The sequence below is a fragment of the Equus caballus genome, chromosome 15, assembly GCF_041296265.1.
Source record: "Equus caballus isolate H_3958 breed thoroughbred chromosome 15, TB-T2T, whole genome shotgun sequence".
Lineage (NCBI taxonomy): Eukaryota > Metazoa > Chordata > Mammalia > Perissodactyla > Equidae > Equus > Equus caballus.
In genome coordinates, this window is record NC_091698.1 from 30452943 (window position 1) to 30477907 (window position 24965).

The 24965-nt window shown below is 43.9% G+C and overlaps 1 protein-coding gene across 6 annotated transcripts in view; it reads left to right on the forward strand.

Moving 5' to 3' along the window:
- Positions 1 to 24965, forward strand: part of MERTK (MER proto-oncogene, tyrosine kinase) — a 124555-nt gene that overhangs the window by 52168 nt on the left and 47422 nt on the right. For all 6 annotated transcript variants that reach the window (XR_011425931.1, XM_023618730.2, XM_070235136.1 and 3 more), the window contains 3 exons: positions 5948 to 6048; positions 8017 to 8190; positions 23086 to 23172. Coding sequence is in view for 5 of the 6 variants with exons in the window: in XM_023618730.2 (XP_023474498.2) it covers positions 5948 to 6048; positions 8017 to 8190; positions 23086 to 23172 (362 nt within the window). In the remaining variant the exon portion in view is untranslated. The remainder of the gene's footprint in view (positions 1 to 5947; positions 6049 to 8016; positions 8191 to 23085; positions 23173 to 24965) is intronic.

A 24965-nucleotide genomic window follows, 5' to 3' on the forward strand; every position in this document is an offset into this window, starting at 1 on the left:
CAAAATGCCAAGGTTGGGGGCATATATAAGGGAAGGAGTAACTGATATGATACTTGGAGTCCAGATGCCCTCTTGAGCTGGGTTCATTCTGTGCTAATACACATTTTTTCCCTACTTCACTGGCTATCTGTTGTTGTTGTTAGAGCCAAGAGTTGTCTTTCATTAATAGGTGCAGAAAGCACTCAGTATCTGCTAGTGGGTTGGGATATTCCTAACTGATGGCCTGGGGGTTAATAGTGAAAATCCATGCCACCACCCCAACTTGCCCACCCCATGCCACCCGGCCTAGTCGTGGATGGTATGGGACTCAGGCTGCGTCACTCGAGAACATTTACGGGACCTCCTTTGCGTGACTTAAGTCAGCCGGCTGGGCTTCCCCCTTGGCACTGCAACCAGCATCCCATCTTGTGTGATATCAAGCTTGACTGCTATCAGCTTGAAACTGTAGTGCGTCCGTTTGTCAGGGCCCTGGGACGTTCCTTGGCCAAGACCTTTCCCTGGAGCCTCTAAAAGAGGGAGTAATTTGTGGGATATAATTAGCTCTAAGGTCTGGGGTAGGGCGTAAAGAGCTCTCTAGCTTAGGTGGAAATGCTCTCTCGTCAGGGAGAACATTCCAGGAAGGCACTAGTCATCAAACCAGAAGACTGGGGAGACCAACTCTCAAGCAAAAACAAATGCTGATGCTCCTGTAGGCTGGCGGGCCCTGCAGGTTTAGTTATTGGGGGATTTGTGGCAAAGGGAAAGTATTTGGTGTTTGTTTTCTGTGTAGTCTAGGGTTTCCCAATGCACTTTAAATTCTGGCACAGTTCCCAGTAGCTAAAGCGGGCAGGATTTTACTTTCTCAATAAATTTTCTTTGTAAACATGTTAAGTGGGTAGTTTGGGTCCGCTAAAACCCTGTGCCGTTTGCAGCACACCCCCGCCCCATCCGTGTGAGATGCTCGTGTTAGCGGGGCCCCTGTGGGGCTGTGTGCTAAGCCCCTAGCCCACGGCCTGCCCTCTGTGGGCCTGCGGATGCCTCTTGCCAGTTGTTCTTTATGCTGCTGCCTTTGGTGACCCAGAAGTGGAATTACATATCAAAATCCGCAAAACATGTAGAAAGTTAAGAACATAATTTCTGAAGCCAGACTATCAGCCGGAAAAATTATTAGCCGCAGATCCCTGACGCTCTGACCTGCTTCATATCCAGAAGACTTCCCTTCAGCTCAGAGTTTATCCAAGGTGTCTGTGCTCGGGTTATCCCTGGATCCTCTCAGCACCATTTGAACTGTGACGGGAAAATAGGACACTTATTATTATTAAATATCGTAGTATTTCTTTCCAAAAATTTTTTTCATTTTTAATTTTTTTGAGGTAAAATATATATAACATAAAATTTGCCATTTTAACCCTTTTCGACTGCGCAATTCAGTGGCATTAATACATTCACATTATTGTGCAACCATTGCACCATCCATCCGCAGAACTCTGTCATCTTCTGAAACTGAAACTCTGTCCCCATCAAACACTGACCCCCCAGCCCTCCTTCCCGAGCCTTGGGCAACCGCTGTTCTCCTTTCTTTCTCTGATTCTGACTATTCTAGGCACCTCGTGTAGGTGGAATCATCCAATATTGGTCCTCTTTTGCATTTCTTTTAAGAAGACCCTAGAGCTTTTTTATTACTTATAAGCGATTTCTGAGCAGGCCAGCATAGTGGTGACAGGTCTGAGGGTCGGGAGAGGCTGTGTGTCCCTGCGGGAGGTCCCGGGGCTAACCCAGCCATGGCTGCCCTGTGGTGACCGGCTTTTGCAGCTGCTGGCCCTGTGGCTTTGTCCAGGTGGTTCCTGTCTAGACACCATGGCTGAGTCTGTATGGTTTCTTTGGTCCTCCCTGGTTCAGATGTTTGTATTTGGCCAAAATCTGATAGGATTTTTATACTTTTTTTTTTTTTTAAAGCAGTGCATACATGTAAAATTCTCTCTCCCACTTCAACCCCCAGCTCTTTCCCAGTGGGAAGCTGAGGTTACCCATTTCTTGAGTATCTTTCCAGAGATGATATTCAATCCATGTGAGTTATGTGTGTGTATGTGTGTGTGTGTGTGTGTGTGTGTGTGCAGGCCCCAGTATGGTGTGTTATTACTCACAGTTGTGATTAAATCAATACCCAGGGTTCACATTTTTTTCAGCTACGTAAGTACTGTTTTCAGCTGAATCATGTACTGGCCTGTAATTACATTTTACTTCTTTATAGCTTTTTTATTTTCTTGAATTTACTAGTTTTCTTGCTTGTCAGTTTGCTTAATTTTCTAAGGATCAATCACTCATTCTTCCCTAAACTCTATTGGAAAATATGCACCTCCTCTCAAAATGACAGAGTGGTCAGGACAGGTTTTTTCCTTGGAGAGGCCAGTCCTGGAGCCCTCTCCTGCTGCCGTCCGGGCAGGCGGCCCTCCAGGTCTGGGGTCCAGCGGAGCCATCTTTGCCCTCATTGTGGGTACCCTCACTCCTCCTGATTTCTAGCTCCTGCTTCCTGGAGCCCAGGCCCCCCTCTTCTTGGCCTTCACCCGCTCCCTTTGGCATAGAGCCCACCGTCCCATGGCTTCCTGAGACTTGCATGTCTGAAAATGCCATTTTTTTCCTACCCTCACCTGGAGGTTGTTTGGCCGGATACAGAATTTGAAAGGAAAATAATTTCTGTTGTCATTTTGAAGTCGTTATTCTATTTCCTTTTCACTCCCGGATTTGTTCTTGAGAACTGTGGTGCTGTCCTGAGTCACTCGTTAATGACCTGGAAGCTTTTGGGATCCTCACGTTATCTTGGAGTTGTGACATCCCCAGAGAAGCCCCTTGGTGGGACTTTTCTCTCCCACTGTGCTGCCCACCTAGGAGGCCGTGTGGGAAAGATCCACATCTCCAGTTTGGGGGCCTTTTCTTGAATTATGCCGCCCCTCCCCTTTCGGTGTTCTTTCTGGAACTCCTCTAACTCAGTTGTTGGAACCTAGATTGCAGCTCTGAGCTCAGAGCCTTTCCTGCTGGGCGGGGACAACTACTCCTCTCGTCTCCAGCCCCACCCCACCCCACGCTGCCTTCACATGAGAGCCTTTACTTGGATGTGTAGAAAGCAACAAGTAGAATTATTTGTGAAAAACCTTTCCTGTACTATAGGTACGATGGATCTGGACTTACTAATTAATGTAGTCACATAGTCCTTCTCACCCAACAATTGTTAAACTCTTCCTGACTTGAATGATTAAAGTTAAAGTTTTGATCATTTTTCTTTTGTGTTCTCTTTTCCTTCTCCTGGCCTGAATTTTCCCTGCTGGTTGGCTTAAGGTACTCCTGGACTTGTTTGTGTAGTCTGATTTCTGCAGCCACAAAATGTGCTGCTAAACTGTGATTTGTGCCTGGTGGTCTCTCGGGTTCCCTGGGGCCTCTGCACAGGTGCGCTTTGCATTCTGGGCTGGGTGCAGCCCCCTTGGCTCCCTTTCTGGGGCTGTGCCTGCATCCCTCTCTGGCTTTCACTTTCTCGCTGGTCCCTGTCTTCCTAAGGCATGTGACAAATCTGTTGCAACTGTGGGGTCCCAGGCCCTGAGCCAGAGCCCGGTCTTCAAAGTACAGGTGTCCTCAGCCTGTCAGATCTCATCACCCACTCTGTCGAGCCCCTGGGCCTTGCTTCAAGAAAATGACGCCTCTTCTATGTTGAACTTGTGCAATATGTGGAAAGGACCCCCTCTTCAGTAGCTGTGACCTGGATTTTCCTTAGAACTGCAAAGAAGGTTAGACTGGTCAGCTGTACAGAATATTCGGGAGCTGCTGAAAGCCAGGGTGCACCGTTCAGCCGCTAGTCCTGACCTACGACAGGCAGGGCACCATTCTAGATACATGCTTCTCTCCCCGTTTCTTCAGCTGCTTCCTGTCACCCTGACATTCAGGGAGATTGTCAGGGAAAGGTGAGCTAGCCTCTTGTTTGGAGATATTTGTCCTGTGAGGTCTCTTTCTGTCTTCTCCTAGTGACCTGTAGACATTGTGACATTTGCCTCCTGCCCTAAAGCATGGAGAGATCCGGCCTTTCCTTGACCCCTGTGTCCTCCCCAAGCCCAACATTCATTCCCCAGGTGCATTCCAGAGTTATATCACTCCTACGCAGGAATGAGGGGAGAGGGGGAGTCGGAGTCTTCCAAGTCAGTGGGGCACTGCTCAGATTGGCACATCAGCAAATGCAGGTGACAGTCACACTGCTGAGTCCTGGGCATAATAAGGAGGTGATATTAACCCAAGCAGCGCTGGTCCCCCTAGTTCTGATTGACACCAATCTTGGCATGTATTTTAGTTACTCTGTTTATCATAGGCTAACAGGCATCTGCAAAATGGTATAGCTGGGGGCAAGTTGTATTTAAAATGTTCAGTGTTTGGTCCGAAAACTGTGTGTTCAACCGAAGGGAACTGTGGCTCCTCGAGGGCTGGGAGCTCTCACTGCCGTGTGCTGGCTCTCGATGCTAACTGCAGCGCGCCAACCGCGCCAACCGCTGGCAGCTGCCCTCGGGCCAGGATGTAGCCCCTCTGACCTTGCTAGCTTCCTGGTCTCTTAAACCTTGCATCTCAGACCTTTACAGGTTGAGGGATGGGTTTTATTTTGCTTTGGTATAAATAAGTTGTATCAGGGGAGCCGGCTGCTGGGAAGGAAGGTCACCCCTCCATGTTTTTCTTCTTCTTTTTCCTCTGGTCATGGTCCTCTTCGCTGTGTCTGATGAGCACAGAAAAAATCAGTGCCTTTGGGCCAATAAAGGCATTCTCTGTTGAAGAGCATCTGTGAGCATTGCAAAGTGCAGGTTGCACATTTGTTGCATAACTTTCTGTTTGTAAAGAGGTCGGAAAGGTGAAAAGCAGGATTCACAGCCTCTTACAGCCAAGGCCCTGGGTTTATCTCAGATGTTTTTTAACATGCAGTGTTCAAACTGTAATATAAGAAAAACAAAAGAAAGATGATTTGTAATAAAATAATGTGAATGTGAACTTGTAAATGCTGGGCATGACCACACCGGGAGAGAGAATAAAGTACGCAGGGGAACCTGGCATGGCCCCATGCACGTGGCAGCTGCAGAGGGAACAGGGCTGTCAGTGATTCATTTTCCAAGTGATGACCGAGTCACCGCAAAGTCCCAAACAGGATGAAGGGATCGTGGCCCTCCATTGTTACGGTCCCGGGAAATGAGGTGGATATGAAAACCAGGCAAAATACTTTGTTTGTATGTAAAGTGGAATTGAATTCAAGTCTCAGAAGGTCACTTGGGATATGGAACAGTTGCCTCTGGCCCCTAAAAGCCGTGGTGTCCCCTAGTTATTGTGACTATCCAAAGCAACCCTACAAATTTGCAAAATGCCTTGATGGGGCAGTACCTGGATATTGAGAACCCTGCTGGAGAATCTACCATAGAAGTCAGGACAAGTGACGGCGTATGCCTTAGTCAGGGTTCTTTAGAGAAGCGAAACCAATGGAGTGTGTGTGTGTATAAAGAGAGAGTAAGAGAAATTTATTTTAAGAAATTGGCTAATGTAATTGTGAGTGCTGGCAAATCTGAAATCTTCAGGGTGTCAGCTGGAGACAAGAGTTCATATTGCGGTCTTGGATCCCAAGGCAGTTTGGAGGCAGAATTCCCTCTTCCTTGGAGGACCTCAGCCTTTGCCCATAAGGCCTTCAAATGACTGTATGAGGCGCACCCCTATTATGGAGGGTAATCTGCTTTGCTCAGAGTCTGCTGAATTAAATGTTATTCACATCTGAAAAATACCTTCACAGAAACATCTAGGGTAATGTTTGACCAAATACCTGGGTACCATGACCTAGCCACGTTGATGCATAAGATTAACCGTCACAGCATGTGACAAGGACATTAAAGAACGTTCTGTTCCTATAGTAGAAACTCAAAGGGTAGTCACTGTAAATCTCTTTATGTGTCTTTCTCTGAAGCATATCCAGTGTGCAGCGTTCAGACAATGGGTCGTATATCTGTAAGATGAAAATAAACAATGAAGAGATTGTGTCTGACCCCATCTACGTCGAGGTGCAAGGTAAGTCCAGGGCCTGCACAGTGTCCAGTTGCCCCGGGGCTGTTTGTTTTAGATCCTGTATTATGTGCTTTATGGATAATCCTCTAGAGTTTGGCATGCCCGTTTATAATTCTGTATGCAAACCTTGCAGATCCACGAGCACTGAAATTTGACAAGGCGATCTTCTTTTTAGACTTTAGGTAATAATGAATTGAATTCAATTCTTAAAGTTTGAGCTCTATCCTGGGCACTAGGGCTGAGATACAAAAAGGATTATGAACTTCCTTCTCTTCAGGTTATTTACGTTTAAAAAAAGCTGAAATCTTTCATTTTAGGAAGCAAAATGCATTCTATGATCCAGGTTTCAGTGCTGGCACCAGATACCACTCACCTGGGCAAGTGGCTACTTGCTTATTGGTCAGCATCTTTTCCCGTCTTGCGTGTGTGAAATCAGGGAGGGTGAGTGGTTTTCCTGAGTGAGTCGAGGCTCGGGCTGGGACTCCTTTTAGGCCCTGGGATTTGTCGGGCGCGTGGTTCAGTGCAGTTCCATGACGTGATGTGAGATGGGCTTGGTGGGGGCTGAGAAGGGAGACATCAGTCAAGGGGAAGGCAGGCTTTGCCCTCGAGGAATTTGAACGCTAGGGGGGAGTGTGAGCTGATGCCCAGGTGAGCCAGGCCAGGTGAGCCCAGGTCCTGGGTCTCAGGGTTGGCATGCCTGGTTCTGCAGTGGCAGGGTCTGTGAAGAACGGCTTCAAGGAGGAAGCCCCTTTATTACCACCCCACGTGGTTGCTCCCCACCAGCCTGGGGCTGCCCTCCAGGCCTCCTGCGTTTCTGAGGTGCCCCTATCAGCAGAGCCATCAGACCCACTTCTTTTCTGCTTTCTCCTGACCCTCTCATCTGGGTCTTTAGACCAGGTCGTTAGCTTTTTAGGGACGTTCAACCAGAAGCATCTCCCACTAAAAGGCTCCTCTGTGACCCATTCTTTTGCAAACCTGAACCTGATCCCCCCAAATACTACAGGACGGTGCATGGTTCCTCCCTCGGAGGAATCTCTTTCAGAGCTTTGTTCTAGGCCCATCCCAAGCTGGACAGCCAGCGCCTCAGGGTTGTGTCAGCATCAGCCAGAAGGGGCATGGTGGTCCCTACATTTGCTGCTAATCTGGGAAAAATATTTAAAGGACATTTTACTTGTCAGAATCCAAAAAAAATGCCCAGAGGAACACATTAGGTCCAAATGGAGTTTTCGAACTTTGGTATAGGAAAAAAAAAGTGTCCCATTTTACCTGTCCCACATCATTCCTGCTGGGACCAGATCTGTGAGTTCCTAATCCCAAAAGAACACAATTTAAAAGCCTGAGGACAGTTAGCTTAAATTTTTGGCACATGCCCCAAATAAGTACCAACTGGCTTTCTCTGAGATGCTCCTAAAGTCCCCTTCCTTATGACCCTGATTCTGGAATTCCAGTAGGAGATCTTAGGATTGTTACTGTGGCTACACTGTTTCCATGAGAATGTGCTTTAAAAAGCGTTCAGCCCTGTACGAGTGTACAGATTTGAACATTTGTGATCACTCATCTGAAACTCACACACAATAGATTGTCCTCCAAAACGCGCAGACCTATTACATGGCTTGGTTTTTACTCTGTGTTTATTTTGGTAAGGAATACTGAAAACCTGCCAACCTGCCCCAGGAGTGTGAGCCACTCCTGATTTCAGAATTGCCAGGCCTCCCTTCTGGTAGAACCAGTTCTGAATCACCATTACAACCCCTACGGGAAAGTATCCTAGAAAGCCGGCTAGAGCTAGACACGTAGGAATGAGCCTCTGTCCCTTCTTACCCAAATTTCGGGAGATGGAGGCTGGCCGTTTCAGACCTGGGGTGGTAGGGAAAGAAATGTGTTGCCAAGTTCCAGTGCAATTTCTGTTCCCCGTGCTCTGCCTTTCCTTGTGGATCTGAAACATTCTTTCACTTAACTCTCTTTCTGCAGGACTTCCTCACTTTACCAGGCAGCCTGAGAGCATGAATGTCACCAGAAACACAGCCTTCAACCTCACCTGTCAGGCCGTGGGCCCGCCTGAGCCTGTCACCATATTCTGGATTCAGAACAGCAGCCGTGTTAACGAAGGGCCTGAAAAATCCCCCTCCGTTCTGACTGTTCCTGGTAAGTCCGAGCTGTGTGGTTCATTGGTCATGTTCTCTCTAAGAGGGGAAGGGATCAAAATTTGGTGACCACTGCTGTGTACCAGCAACGAGCAGTGGAGGAGGATGAAAACACAGCTGTGGCAGCTGAGGTTAGGGGCCGGGTGGCTGGGAAGGCAGGTAGGAATCTGAGGGGTGAACGTTCACAGGCCAGGGCTGGGAAGTGGGTGAGTGCCCTGAAGGTGTCTGTGGTTAGGCTGAAGTGGCCAGAATCCCCGAGCCCAGGCAGTGGGAGGCCCGCTCACATCTCCCGTTGCAGCTGTGGCCTTGCTGGCCTGGCAGGTCCTGCACTTCAGGGACCACTGATGTGAAGGCCTCCGTGAGATTTGACAGCAAGGAAAATGCATTGGTCACGGGGCTGTTGTGGGAAGATTGAGTCATTGTGGGATTGTGGCTGCATTGACAGTCAGCGTTCATCTTGGTTTCCATCTGAACGGGAGTGTCCAGCTTCATTCCCATCACTGCTGAGTGCTCTTAGAGTCAATGCCATGGATGTTGCCCGTGCTGCTAAAACCAACGGGCTCTTCTTTGGCGCCTCTCATTGCATCTTTCAGCAATATCTGCCCTAATCCTTCCTTTCTTCGTGCATTCAGCAAATGTTCTGTGAGGGACTGCTCTGTGCCAGAGGCCGTTCCAGGCACTGAGATCACAGTGATGAACTTCTGGAGACACTGTCTTCCTGGCTTTCTTCCCACCTCGCTGCTCCTCCTCTGCCCCTGCGGGAGTTCTGAATTTGGGGCGTCCTAGCGCTCAGTCCTGGGCCCACTTCTGTTCCCTCTGAGACACTCCTTCCTGGGAGAGTTCCTCTCAGCCCCTGGCTTCAGTACCATCTGTGCGATGATGACCTCGAACTTTGTGTCTCCACCAGACCTCTCTCCTGAGCTTCAGGCTCCTGTATCCAGCTGCCTTCTTGGCATTGCCACTTACTGGGTATGTAGGCGTCTTAAAATGAAATTCTTGATTTTCCCCCCAGACTTGTTCTGCCCCAGAATTCCCCATCTTAGTAAATGATGTCACCATTTGCCCATCCTTCCTCCTTCTCCTTTTCCACATTGAATGTGTCAGCAGTTCTGTCAGTTCTGCTTCTTCAGTGTATCTGGAGTCTGTCTTTTCTCCGTCTCTGCTGCACTGCCCTGGTCCGTGTTGCTGCCAGCTCTTGCCAACACTGCTGCTGTAGCTTCCTAACTGATCCCTTTGCCTCCAGCCTTGTCCCCACTCTAATCCACCCACCTCAGTGGCAGATCACACATCATCCACCTGCTGGAAACCCTTCTGTGACTTCCCATTGTCTTAGACTGTCATTCAGAGTCCTTCTTGTCCCTGCCCCTAGGCCCTGTATGCTCTGGTCCCTGCCCAGTTCTCTCGCTGAACCCCAGCCCACTCTCTCCTCCCTGCTTATTAAGCACAGTCACACTGATTATCTTTCTTTTCTTCAGACACGTTGCCCTCCTTCCTGCCTCAGGACCTTTGCACTCTCTCTTCTGTCTGCCTATAATGTTCTTCCATCTGCCCTTCGTCCCATGACACAACTCAAATATCACTTTTTCAAAGAGGCCTTCCCTGGTCACTCTTAACGATTTTAGTTAAGATACCCCAGTATTGACTCCCCTTTATTGACTCACAATCACATATTCTTGTGGACTTCCTTCATTGCACTCATCGCAGTCTGTAAGTACCCTGTTTATTTTTCCAGTCTCCTCGTCTGTCTTTCTAGAGAACATATCCTCAGAAGGACAAGGACTTTGTCTCCCCTGAGGCAGTGCCTGACTCATGGTAATACTCACTGAATACTTAGGGCAAGATTGGGTCAGCAAGTGACTGCTAGCCCCTGGGTCTTGTCTCTGAATCACTTTTCTAACGCCTGACTCCATGAGGAACATTACGGTTTTCTCTGCCTCTATCTGAGTTTTCTTTGAGTTTCTCCAAGGAGTTGATAAGCAAGTGACTTCTTTGCTCAAAATCAATTTTAAAAATACATTCACCCTTTCTAGCATGGTTGCTAGGAAGTCCCGTAAAGAAAGATTTTTTTCGTGGAGGTAAAATCGACATACAGTTAGATGCATAGAACTTAAGTGCACAACTCAGTGAGTTTTGATAAATGTAGACACCCATGGAACCACCTCTTCAGTCAAGATATAGAACATTGCCGTCACCTCAGAAGTTCCCTCGTGCTCCCTTCTGGTCAGTGCCCACCTCCCCCAGGGAACCTTGTTCTGACGTCCATCATCATAAATTAGTTTTGCCAGTTCTTGAACTTTAAATAAATGGAATCATAAGTATGTATTCTTTTGTGTCAGGCTTCTTTCCCTCCACGCGGTGTTTTTGGGATTCATCCACACTATGGTATCAGCAGTGTAATTTTTATTGTTGATAGTACTCTGTGGTATGCATCGCTGTATTTTGTTTATCTGTTTGGTGAACATTTGGGTTGTTTCTGGCTATTGGCTATCAGAAATAAAGGAGCTCTGAATATTTGTGTGTAAGTCTTTCGGAGGACATATGTTTTTACTTTGTCTTGAATAAATAGCTGGGAGGGAACTGCTGGGTTGTGTTACAGATGTATGTTTAACTTCTAAAGACACCACCGAACTGTTTGCCAAAGATGTTGCCTCGAGTTACATTCCCAGTGGCAGTGGGCGAGAGTTCCAGTTGTTCTGTCCACAACCTTGCCAACATTTGATATGGTTAATGGTTTTTACAAATTTAGACGTTCTAGTGAAATGGTAAATTATTGTGGTTTTAATTTGCATTTCGTTTCCCTGTCTAATTTTAGATTAGATTTAGAAAGGATTTGTTTTAGCATCTTTTCTTGTGCTTCTTGACTAATCATATATCCTTTTTGGTGAAGTGTCACTTCAGGCCTTTTGCCTGTTTCCACATAAATCTTAGAATCAGCTTGACAGTTTTTACAGAAAAGTCTGCTATGATTTTATTTGCAATTGTATTGAATTTATACATCAGTTTAGGGGGAGTTGACATCTTAATAATATCAAGACTTCCAATCCATGAACACACTCTCTTCGTTTATTTAGGTCATCTTTAATTTCTCTCAGCAATTTTTTATAGTTTTTGATGTAGAGGTCGTACCTGTCATTTGTTAAATTTGTTTTTAAATATTTTATGTTTTTGATGCTGGTAAGTAGCATCTTTTGTTTCATTTTCCGATTGTTTACTATTAGTATATAGAAAATACATGGACTTTTGTATGTTGATGTTACATCCTACAACCTTGCTAAATAAATTTACTTATTAATTCTAAGAGGTTTTTTTTGTAGATTCCTTGGGTTTTCTATCTAGACAATAATGTCACGTGCAAATAAAGATAGTTTTACTTCTGCCTTTCCAACCTTGTCCTTTTATCTCTGTTAGTTTCCTTATTTCACCGGCCAGCACCTTGAGCGCAATGCTGAATAAAAGTGGGAAGCATGGACATCTCTGTTCCCGATCATCAAGTATGATGTTTGTTAACTGTGGGATTTTTGTAGGTGCCCTTGGTTAGATTGAAGAAGTTTCCTCTTAGTCCCAGTTAGCTGAAAAGTTTATTTTTTATCATTATGGGTGTCAAATTTTGTTGAATTTCTTCTCTGCATCTCCTGAGATAATCATATGGTTTTTCTCCATTATTCTTTTAATATGTTAAATTACATTGATTTGATTGTCAAATGTTAAACCAATGTTGCGTTATTGGGAAAAACTCTACTTGGTCATGATGTAGTATAGTGGATTCAATTTGCTAATATTTAGTTAAAGATTTTTGTATTTATATTTATTCTGTTTCACCCCAAAATTGGGTAACCCCAACTGCATGTACTGCAATTCAATTCTGATACAAACTGTGGGGAGTTCGTGCAGATCCCGTAGGTTAAGGACAAAGCCTGCCACAAGACGGCACTCACTTCGGGTGCCAGCTACAAGTCTTGGGGGGTCCTCAGGCCGCCTGCACTTCTTACTGACTGGCTATAAATTTGGAGGTTCGCATGACCCCCTCCAGTTTGATAATTTGCTAAAACAACTTGCAGACCTCAGGAAAGTGCTATACTTAGGATTATAGTTTTGTTACAAAGGATACACATAGGGTGAGGGCTGGGAGGATCCCGGATGCAGAGCTTCCATGGCCTCTCGTGGAATTAGGGTGGCACATCACTTAGGGTGGCACCCTCCTGGCACATCAAAGTATTCACTGAACAGGAAACTGCTGAGCTTTGGGGTCCAGAGGTTTTATTGGAGTTTCATTACATAGATACAATTGATTAATCATTGGCCACGTGATTGAACACAACCTCTAGACCTCCTGCCCGTCCCTACAGGTTGGGAGGATGGGCTAGTATCATGAGTCTCAAAGCCCCAACCGTCTCATCACGTGGTTGGTCATTCTGGTGACCAGTCCCCGTCTTGAAGTTATCTAGGGGCCCATGAGTCACCTTGTTAGCATAATACATCCACTTGAATCCCTCAGGAAACTGCAAGGGACAAAAGCCAAATTCTTTATTATACAACAATGTTCATGTGGGAAATTGATTTGTAATTTTATTATCTCAGTTTTTGGTAACAGGCTATTGTTGATCTCATAAAACTACTTGGAAAGTGTTCCCACCTCCTCTGTTTTCTGCCAAGAGTTTAGTCATTTTGGTGTTATTTTGAAAAGACATGCATAAAATTCAGTGGAGGCTGTAACCTCTTGTGTTTTGGACACTTCATTTCTGCTAATGCAGTTTGCATTACCTTTTTGATGAAGGTTAATGTATTGGTTAATGCTGAGTTTGAAGTTAACTGAAATTCCCGGGTCTTTTTTTCTCATTAATTGCTGCAGAGTCAAAGCTGTCCTCCTCCTTGTATGTATATTGAATTGTTTTTGAAATCTCAGCCTAGCGTTTGACATTTATGCTTAACAAAATTTTATCCATTGTCCCAGCCTACCGAGGCCATTTTGAACCTTGATTCTCTCATTGGATTAGCAAATCATCTTCCTGCTTTGCACCGGCTGCCTTTTTTGTCTCTTCCAAGCCATTAATAGAAATGTGGATTCTAATCTAACTGAGGGCAGAGCCCAGTGGCCTATTCGTAAAGGCATCCTGTGAGTTGACATCCATTCATTAAGTCAACTCTCTTGGCTACCTTTCAGGCAGTTGTAAATCTGCTTAATGTTATTTTTTCCACCATTTATTTATCCATCTTGTCTTCTGAGATGTTCCTTGATACATTGGGCTAATAATTGTCACAGAAAGTCAGGAAATCACTTTGGAGTTTGCTTTGAAATCAGACTTGACTTCTTGTTGGTGAGCTGACCTCCTAGGTATGACCATTTTCCATATTCTTATAGGCACCAATTTTATAACCCCCCTCTTAAATTTTGCTGTGGGTTTCTATGTCTCAATAACTCTGTACTTACAAGAATCAATGTCATTTTCTTTATGAAAATAGGGACAAAACCTCTCCATCTCTGTTTATCTAGAACTTTTCCTCTTCTGTATATTTTCTCAGAAATTAGAAATGTGTTTCTGTGATAAGATCTGCAAATTCTTATAATACTCAAGGCTATATATAATTTATCTCAGCTTAGAGGTCTGACTTATTTCTAAATGGTAATATACCCTTAGAACTGTATTTTGGGTTTCAAGTTCTTTACAATTTTCATTTTACTTTCTTTGACTTGAAGATTTTTTCCATTGGTAGAAAGGATAGAAATAAAATAGAAATTGAGCCGTTTAAAGTGCGTTTTAAAATAACCTTTATTGTGATGGTGGTTATCTGAAGCTACACATGGGGTAAACTTACATAGAGCTGTACACACACACACACACGAGTCTATATCTAATTGGTGAAATCTGAATAAGCTCTGTGGATGGTACCAGTGTCAATTTCCTGGTTTTGACAGTGTATTAGAGTTATTTAAGATGTTAACAGGGGCCAGCCTGGTGGCGCAGCGGTTAAGTTTGCAAGTTCTGCTTTGGCGGCCCGGGGTTCACCAGTTCGAATCCCAGGTCTGGACATGGCACTGTTTGGCAAGCCATGCTGTGGTGGCATCCCACATATAAAGTAGAGGAAGATGGGCATGGATGTTAGCTCAGGGCCAATCTTCCTCAAAGAAAAAACAAAGATGTTAACAGTGGGGCGGTAGGGTGAAGGATACAGGGAACTTCCCTGTATATTTCTTTACATCTTTCTGTGAATCTATAATTATTTCAAAATAGTTTTTTTCGAACTCTATTTTACATAATTATGAAATGATTTTATGTTAAAAATGTAGAAAATTCACTCAAGTATGTTTAGATCTTACTACACATTTACAATTACAATGAAAATACCGATTGATTCCTTCCAAACTTTTTCTCTAAGTATATGTTTGTGTGCATATATATGTATATAAGTGATTTTCCTTCAATTAGCATGAGAGTACAGGTGCAGATTGCTTTCATGTTGTAAAACATTCACATCATAGTGACATACCAAAGCGAAAAGTGAAGGTCTCCCTCTGATGTCCACACTTTCACCCCCCTGTACAGAGGAGACCAGTGTCCACCATTGGTTCACTTCCTCCCGGGCCCTTTCTAGTCCTTGAAATACACTCATATATGTGCAAATACACATCCATCGCCAAGACATGTAGATCTTTCCACGTAGGTACTCATGGGCCCATCTCATTGTGACAATTGCTTCATTGTGTGGGTGGACCATAATTTATTTAACCACTCCCTTGTTGATGAACATTTAGGTTGTTTTAACTTTTTTTTCTGTTACTTATTGCAGACATCTTTGTTCCCATATGTATTTCTTCTCTGAAAACCTTGCTGGACACCACATCCCTGTCTGTGCACCCACATTGTCTCTTCTGTAACTCTGGTGCCCCCCTAGCACATAGAAGCACAACCATCTGCTTGTCTGCCCCCCCCCCGGGTTATTAATATGTGATTATTACATATTAATTACTAATTAGTTTAATCCCCACCACCCAGCACAGTGCCTGCCACATCAGAACCGTGTGAATGAATGAATGAGCTACTGAACAAATGAATGAGTTACAAACATCCTCTGAGTCTTAGATCCCTTCACTGGGACAAAGGGACATAGTGATAGTGAAGTAACTTGTATTTGTATCATTATTTTTGCATTTAAACTCTTTCTCATCTCTTTTCTAACCAGTTCTGTGAAATTAGTAGAACAGGATTTTTAAATATCCATTTGCGGACCCCAAGGACTTCAATAAGTCCAGGGAGAAAGAGCCCGGAGTGCAGGCTTGTGCTGGACTTGTCAAGTCCTATCAAGTCAGCTATATGCAGACTGTTCCCAAGCAGCTGAATTTTGTAACATTGTAAAAGAACTACATAAAAAGTTATTCTTATTTACATCTTTTTTTTTTTTTTTTTTTGAGGAAGATTAGCCCTGAGCCAGCATCTGCTGCCAAATCCTTCTCTTTTTGCTGAGGAGGACTGGCCCTGAGCTCACATCCGTGCCCATCTTCCTTCTTGCCAAGCAGTGCCAGGTCCACACCTGGGATCCAAACCGGCAAACCCCAGGTCGCTGAAGTGGAACGTGCACACTTAACCGCTGCACCACTGGGCCGGCTGCTACATGTGTTTTGAATTCTGAGAACGCTTTAGTGTGATATCTGAGCCCCTCCCAGGGGTTCATGTTTGGCGAACTAGGTGAGGAGGCTGTTGTGACGAGAGATGCCTTAAAGGGGCTTTGGCCCAAGCTACGCCTCACTTGCTGATGTAAGGCCGTGAGTGTCTGCAGGGAGATGCCGCTCTGTCTTGAAATTAACCTGAAGTAAACTTTTCTGATCCCTTCTATGGATAGAATGTTAATAAGCAGGGAAGTGGTTTCAAGAGCCCTGATTGTTAACGACTGCTTTGAGCAAGCACGTTTATGAGCGGGAAGGTCATATACTTTTTCCCTCTTGATATCAGATTTTTTTTTCCCTCTGTGATGTAAGAGCTGTCTTTAACAGACATGAGCAAAGAAGTACTTTGTCTAAAGGGCGTTACTGAGTCAACAAAGCCAGTCTCAAAGGTTACAAGCTATGTGATTCCATTTATATAACTTTCTCCAAATGACAGCCTTATAGTGATGGCGAACACATCAGCTCTTGCCAGGGGTTATGATGGGGGTAGGATGTTCCTGAAAGGGGTAGCATGAGGGAGCTTCTCTTTGGTGATAGAACAGTTCTGTATCTGTACACAAATCTATACCTGTAATAAAATTTCTTCGAACTATACACTCCCCGCCTAAAAAAACCCAGAACACAAATTGGTGAAATTTGAATAAGGTCTGTTTTTTAGTTAATGGTATCACACCAAGTCACTTTCCTGGTTTGGATCATTGTGCTATGATTACATCAGATCTCATCGTTAGGAGAAGCTGGGTGAAGAGTACACAGGAACTCCGTACTACTTCTGCAATTTCTTGTGAATCAAAAATTATTTCAAAACAAAGTTCTTTTTTTTTTTTTTTAAAGAAGCTTTGTCATGGGAAAAACCAAATCCCAAAATAAAGAGCAGAACTGCAAAAAAGCTTTTGTTGCGGGTGTTTCGTGGCGGAATGCATTAGAGGTTAGTGGTTAGGATCCCAGCTTTAACACGTGGACTGATACCACTTCGCCATTCTGTGTCCCTGGGCAAGTGACTGCCCTTCTTTATAGAAAATAAGGATGATAACAGTATCCACTTATGGAACATTTATGAGCATTCAGTGAAATAACGAGTGGAAAGCCCTTGGTACAGGGGCAACCTGCAGGAATGGCAAATGCTATTTGTTAGAAGTTTTTGTGTTGTTTTTATATGCGATGGTTACTAACTCAGTATCAATTTTGAGCTTCCTTTCTATTAAGAGTGATGGACTTATGATGGTCTTTCTGGCTTTTATTTTTTAAAAATGCTTATATTTAAATCTACAGTTAGGCAACAGCTAAGCGAGCTTCTGTTTTAGTTAGTTGGATATAATTATTAATATTCATTGTAATAACATCAGTAAAAATAAGTAGAATTTATATGTCAGTTCGTAATTCTCACAATACTTTCTGTAAAGATTGACTTTGAACCTGATAGCAAGCTGTGATAAAGTTGGGCATTTTTAATACTCATTTTACAGATCAGGAAAAAGTCTGGAGCAATTAAGGGACCTACTTGCTTAAGGTCTAATCTTTATATGGTAACTGTAATGATCCTGATAAAACATGTTAGATCATGTTTCTGATCTGAGCAGATCAGGTTTCTGCTCAGAGCGGTAGGTGTCCCATCCCACTTAGAGAATGAAACAAAGCCCTAGCCTACCTTTTCCCTCTGCCTGGAACCTTCCCCCACTCCCCCCCCCACCCCCCTCCTCTGTATAAACTTGGCCCATGTCCTCACCCCAAGTCTATCCTCAGAAAACGTTTCTCAAGGAGCCACCTCTGACCCGCATGTTTAAAATCACAACCCACTTCCTCACCCACCCTTGACCCTCTGATCCTCTTCTATTTTTCCATAGTACTAATTCCCTTCTGATGGAGCATGCAGCTTAGTTATTTATTAAGGTTCTTACTTCTCACCCCCATCCCTCCATGAGAATGTGAGCTCTGTGAGGGCAAGGATCTTTGTTTTGTTCATGGATGAATACCAAGTGCCTGGGAAAACATTTGACGCAGAGTAAGTACTCAGTAAATATTTGTCGAGTGAATGGATTCAGGGCAGATAGTAAGTTCCAAGTTAATAAGCTACTTCATTTATGCAGCATATTCTTCTATTTGTTGCCTCTTTTCATAGAAAAATGGACACTAGGGGGAAAAAAAAAAGGACAAGATTGCTTAATCCAGAACTCAAAGAATTAGCCTAACTGTGCTCTTTTTTAAAAGTTGCTTCGTCAGTGATTCTGATTGTCCTTCCCTCAAGGGAACATCCTGTCCCCAAATATTCCTTAAAATATCTTTCAGACCTTGTGTCAGAAACTCTCTCTTTTTAAGCCAGCAGAGGACCAGGCGAGAGGGGCATGGACCACCATAATGGAGCTAAGTGATGTGCAATGGAGAGAGGGGGATGGCCGGCTGGAAGAGGAGGCGGCTCAGGGAGACTGGAGGCTCCAGCTGCTGGGGCCGTGGGGAGACAGTGGGTGGCAGGGCGGAGACTGGGCGGGGTGGGAGGGGGTGGATGATCTTCTCCCTGCAAAGCCACAGGGTTTGGGCTATAAAACTTCACGGTCTATTCCAGTCCTGGTGGTTATTGTTCATCCAGAGGGAGAACAAGAAGGTGAGGAGAGCTGTCTTTCCTAGCGCACGCTAGCTGCTGTATTCCACCCAGGCTTATAAGTGAGTCTCTAGTTGGGAAGCTAGTCCCATTAAATAAGAAACGTGTAACTGAATACATTAAGCCAAGAAGACTGTATTTGGCCTTAAGCGCCCATCTAGTTTTGGAGAAAGTTAACTTTGGTTTGAACCAGTTTCCATTTCTCTCTGCTGGCATCTCTGAGGGCTGTGGGCATTAACCACCTCAGACCATGTGGAGAGCTGCTGTCATACGTGGTTTGGCTGCTTCTGGGCACTTGAATTGGTGTGGGTGCCTGGTGCCAGGGAGTTTTCTGCAGATTGTTGTCCTGACTTTGTATACACTTTGAAAAGAAACACAAAGAGGAAAAGTGACTTCCTGCTTAACCTAAAATCTTGTCCCTTGATAAGCAGTTTCACTTTCCGCATTGATAAACCTCGCCCGGACGGAAGGACATTATCTTTCTTTGGGATCATAACTGGGTAACAGACCTCAATGAAATAAACTCATCGTCTCGTTTTGTGGCAGGGCCGCTCCCCATCACAGCTAGTTGGGAATGGAATTTGTAGTTTGTACTCAAGTGTTCCCCAAGAGTTTCGACGAGAGAAATTGAAGTCAAATGACTGGTTTTAACCTGTAAATGTCTGCTTGAATATATAAAAAATATAAGTTGTGTAGCAACTGCCTGTATTTTCTGATTGAGCCAAAGTCGGCTTTTCTAAATATAAGCCAGGTTTTGTTAAGTTCACGGAGCCTGATGAAATGGGCATCTCCTTTGGGAGCTGGTGACCTGGAAGGTTAAAAGTGATACTTCAGCATGAACATTGATGTGTCCCAGGCCTGACTGTGAAATAGTGATCGGCAGAACGGGCCCCAGGTGGTGGCTTAGAGGGATGGGTGTCTTGATCCTCATCCAGTGTGGGCCCTCTTTCCTAAAATCAGTGCCTGACAACGTGCCCGAAGTCCAGATACTGCGCCACTTCTTCTTTTCCACCTCCTGCTTCCCCATCATCTCACCCACACTTTACAAAAGAATAAAGACCTCTGGCTTGTCTGGGGTTACTGTGGGGCCTCGGTTCTCAAATGTCTTGGTCTCAAGATCCCTTTACAGTTTTAAGAATTATTGAGAACCAAAGAGTTTTTTTTTTAATGTAAGTTACATCTGATGATATTTACTGAATTATAAATTAAAACTGAAAATTTTAAAAAACAAGAATACTTAAGCACATGTTCCAGTAGCTAATAGAGCTATGACATCATCACATATCATACAGCCTCTGGAAAATTCCATTATACATTCCTGAGATAATGAGAGTGAAAAGGGAAAATAACATATTATTATTACAAAAATAGTTTTCACCTTAAGACCCCTAAAAGGGCTTCTGGGACACCCAGGCGTCTCTAGACTACACTTTGAGAATATATACTACTATATCGGCTCGAGGTTAGGAAATTTCCAGACCACTACAATTTCCAGACCACACAAATACTAAATTTTGTTCAGCAAAAGAGTCACCTTTCCAACAAATTTTTACATTTAAGAATTATCTATATTATTTTGATCAGTTGTGCCCTAATAATAGTTGTAAGGACAGTCAAGCTAGAAGAAAACTTTCTTCCAATTTCAGTGTAAATGTGTATTTTTCTTTCCAAGAAGCATCATAGGGTGATTAATCAATAACTTTCAAACACACACATGAATGCCATTAGGATAAAATTCTGCAGGGGAAAGAGAAAAGTCATAATGGAAAACTTCTGACTGCTGGGGGAGCATTGTTTCAGAGGATAACACTGGGTCTCCCATCCTAGTAGTGTGTATGTTGCATAGGACCCTTTAAAGGAGTTTTACTTTAAAATATCAGGGTATTCAGGGTACTTGAAATTACATTCTTTGCAGCTGTTTAAATTATGAAACATTTAGGATGCAAACCTCAAAATGTGTGAGAGGCTGCGTATATTTTTCAGAATTCTTTGGGAGGCATAAAAGCAGAAGACATGAAGACCACTAAGGCAGAATATTCACACGTGTGCTTTTATAGATGTGGCTAACGGGTTGGAAATAAATATTCCTCTTGAATGAAATAAATATTTTCTCAACCATCACACCGACTATTAGCAGTTTCATCTCTCACTGGAGAGGAGGTGACCAAATGTGAAAAATGATGAGTCCTACCTGGAATTTTAGTTTCTTGGCGCTTGGAATTGTCCAGAGAATCTAATGAAGCAATCTAGTTTAGGATTTTCCTCCCGTGTGAGGGAAATACTCCTCATCTTGGAAAATTGAAATACCTGAAGTAGCTGTCACATTCAGATATAATGTTATTTTAGAGAAGTAAAAAGTCTCTACAGAATTGTAGGACAGAGATGGACAGGTTCCTTTCCCCCTTGAGGGGTGGGCCGTGTCTAGTCTGCAGAACCAGGACAAACTTCCAGCTGGATGGGAGAGAAAAACCCAACAGTGCTGATTTTTCTGTGCACTTCTAACCCCTGAGGAGAAGCACCGACATAAAAGAGATCAGATTTGCATTTCTTCCTAGAACTTCTCCCAGACCCGGTCCTCTGGCCACCTGGTGCAGCCTCGGCACAGCATTGGGCATGTGGGCATCCAACATGGCTTAGCTTGGCTGATGCCCGCTGGGCTTCCCTTAATGGCTCGTTCCTCTTTCATTTTTCAAATATTTAATTACTCCATTAGTGACAAACTTTGAATTTCAAAATTATCAGATGGAAAATTTCCCATACAAGTAGATGGATAGAAGAAAACAAAATAAGCTTTTCAGGCAAGAAGCAAATGATGGGATATTTTCAAGAATTTTATCTGTCTTCAGTTCATGATTTGAACTCTGTGCCAGACGACACCTTTGTGTGCCAGAGATAGAGAAGTTTCCAGATTCAACTAGATGGTATGTTTAAAAAAATTTAGAATAGTTTTAGATTTATAGAAAAGTTGTGGAGATAGTGCAGAGTATTTCCATAAACCCCACCCCCACCTTCCCCTGTTATTAACATCTTACATTGATGTGGTACATTTGTTACAGTTAATGAACGAATACTGATGCATTATTTTTAACTGAAGTCCATACTTTATTCAGATTTCTTCAGTTTTTACCTTTTATCCTTTTACTGTTCCTGGATTTCATCTAGGATTTAGTTGTCCTGTCTCCTTAGGCTCCTCTTGGTTGTGACAATTTCTCAAACTTTGCTTGTTTTTAATGACCTTGACAGTTGTGAGGAGTTACTAGTCAGGTTTTTCTTAGCATATCCCACAATTTAGTCCTGTCTGATGTTTTTCTCATTTTTCTCATGATTAGATTTGGGTTATGTGTTTTCGGGAAGAAGACCACAGAGGGGAAGTACCATTTGCATCACATCATGTCGAGGGCACATTCTGTCCACAGGACTTATCACTCTTGATGTTGACCTTGATCATCTGGCCGAGGTAGTGTTGGTCATTTTCTCCACTCTAAAGTTTTTCCTTTATTCCCCTTCCATACTGTCCTCTTTGGAAGGAAATCACTGTATGCAGTGCATACTTAAGGAGTTGGGAGTTATGCTCCACCTCCTTGAGGGCAGAGCATCCACATAAATGATTTGGAATTCTTCTGCATGGGAGATTTTTCTATTCTTCCCCATTTATTTAATCATATATTTAGATCAATGTGGACTCATGGATGGATGTTTATTTTATACTTTGGGTTAGTTACAGCCCAATGCTACTTCATTTATTTTCCTGCACAAATTGTTCCAGCTCTGGCCATTGGGAATTCTTTCAGTTGGCTCCTGTGTCTCTGTGCTCACTCTGTGTGTGTGTGTGTGTGTGTGTTGTATGTTTGTCTTATATTTAGCTCCAGGCTCATCCTGTATGTTTCAGTCTGAGAACCAGCCATTTCTCCAAGGAGCTCTGGTTCCTATTATTGGAGAATAGTATTAGAAACCAAGACCTGAGTTAATTCTCTTCCTTTCTATTTAAAATTAACGAATCAATTTTTTTTATTTCTAAGATGGCTTTAAACCTCTGAAATGACAGAATTTTTCTTCATTCAGCACTAGTGTCTTCTCTTCGAGGAATAATAATTCCTTGTGTTAATATAATGATTCCTTATGAATTGACCAATTTTTACTATTAAAAAAGGATTCATTATGACAGGTCATCTGAAATTGTAAACACTGTGACTTTTATCCTGCTGTTTCTGGTACTCATTCTGAAGTGTCCATAGTGTGTGACATAGTATGTGCTGGGGGGCTGAGCAGCAGGGGACTGTCGGGGTGAGCCTCAGAAACCACTTTTCTTGGTATTAGGGCCAGCAGTTGCCATACCTCCTTGCAGAAATTTAAAAATTTAAATGATGCTGCTTTGGTACCTAACGTCTCACCATCAGGGAAACATAAAGGATTTGACTGAAGAATAGCTGCCTTTTAGGCCCACGGTTGCCTTGCTTCTGGTGCCTAGAGTTTAATCCCTTGTTTGTTTTTCAAACACCAGCACACTTTTTAAATTAACTTTGCGTTTACGGCTTGAAGCAATGGACCGAGAAGTAAAAGAACGCTGACAACAGTAGGAGTCTGGCAAATAGCAGCCTGTTTCTCCGTGGCTGCTCTCACCGGGTCTCCTTCCACTCCAGGTCTGACCGAGGCAGCGGTCTTCAGCTGTGAGGCCCACAATGACAAAGGGCTGACCGTGTCCAAGGGCGTGCAGATCAACATCAAAGGTAAGCAGCGGGGCCAGGTCCCCCGTGCGCGCGTGTTCTGGCAGCTGGTGGGGAGACAAGCACCAACTCTGCAGCCAGCTGCCCGGGTTTGGGCCCTTGCTTCCCCACTGACTTCCTCTGTGACCTTGGATAAGCCACTTCACCTCTGTGGCTTCAGTGTTCCCCTCTGTGAAATGGGGATAAATACAGAACCTACCTATTCTTGAGACTTAAATGAGATAATGCAGGTAAAAGCACTGATGGGAGTCCCAACAGTGTCTGGCACTTACTCTTTGATAAGCATTAGCTAGTTTCCTTCTGCTGAGTCTGAGAAGACAATAGGCTGAAATGTGTGCCCTTGATCATCTTAGCTCCTGTTTTCATTTTTCCCTCTTCCACCCTGAACTAGTCCCCATTGCCCCAAAGAGCCCCTGGGGGTGTGGTGGCTTTGGGCTAGAAGGAAAGGGCTCTCTCCTTCCCAGGGCAGCTGGAGTTGAATTCAGCCAGTGTCCACCAGCTGCTCTGAGGGAGGGAGAGTGGAGCGGAGAGCAGCTCAGAGTCACTCTTCTCCTGGGGCCCAATGCTCCTGTCCCTCTTTCTCCTAATCTCCCTCTCCCTCCTGCTCTCTCTGAGCTGGGATATAACATAAGGGGAGACGTGTCTGAAGGTCCCCCAAACTAGTGGAGACCTTCTATTCCAATCACCTGCCTCTTCCTCCTCCTTCTGTGGCGTCAAAGGTGTTTAAACCCGAAACTTGAAAGGAAAACCTAGAAGTAAATACTGTCTCTTTATCCCTTTTCAAATCATCTTCCTTACGCTCTCATAGAAATTCAAGCAAACTTTACGTTTTAGTATTTGTTCTTAATTTAAGAGAAGCAAATATTGAGTTTGTATTCCTTTTGGTCTTATCCCTGGGGAAACAACATCACGAGGAAGAAGCAGAATGTGTTTAATAATGAGTTGAAGGTTGGGTAACATACAGCAGGGGACTTAAAATTACAAAAGGAGTGACACTTTAAAACACTACTGATGTTTAGTTCCAGCAAATCAACTCAGAGGTGGTGAGAGGGCATTTTCTAAAGTCCATTGGAAGAAAAAAGTGAGCACACTGGAACTCAGTACTGGAGGGGAACTGTATCACTTCCTTCCTTCGTGACCAATCCCATTAGAACAGTTTTCGAAAGACACGTTGGGAATTTCAGGAATTCAGGAGTGGGCCTAAATTTATAAAGACATTTTCAGAAACATCTTAAAATATAAAAATCCATAAAATGAGAAGCACTTCTTTAATTATATGCTTCCTCCAGAAGGTCAGCTAAGATTTTTTTTTTTTAACAATGCCTATTTTCAGAGCTTATGTTCTTGGCTTTCATTTATTTAAAAATTTATGTCAAAGCAACCAAGACTCCCTTCTTCTAATCTGTTATTGACTGTAGTCTATGTGGCTATATTTTCATCTGGAAAGGCAGATATTTTAGGGCAGTTCTACAAATAATCTATTTAGGGAAGTGAGTCAAACAAAATGCTGATTCTTTCCCACTCGCCAAGTTGCATGTCTACTAGTAAAACCGAAGCTCCTCAACACGGTGCTCAGTGTGCAATTAATGTGGTCCCAGCCCTCCTTCCCCTTCTCTCCTGTCCATCCTATCATCTACGCCCTTTACTAGAAGAGGGAACCGAGTTTAGAGAGGGCTTTTAACCATGCCTAGGGCCCTACAGCTAGCCAAGTGGTGACCACAGACTCCCCAGGCCCTGTGGCACTCACCTGGTCCACTTGCTGCCTCCCACAACCAGCCTCCAGTGTCCTGCTGAGG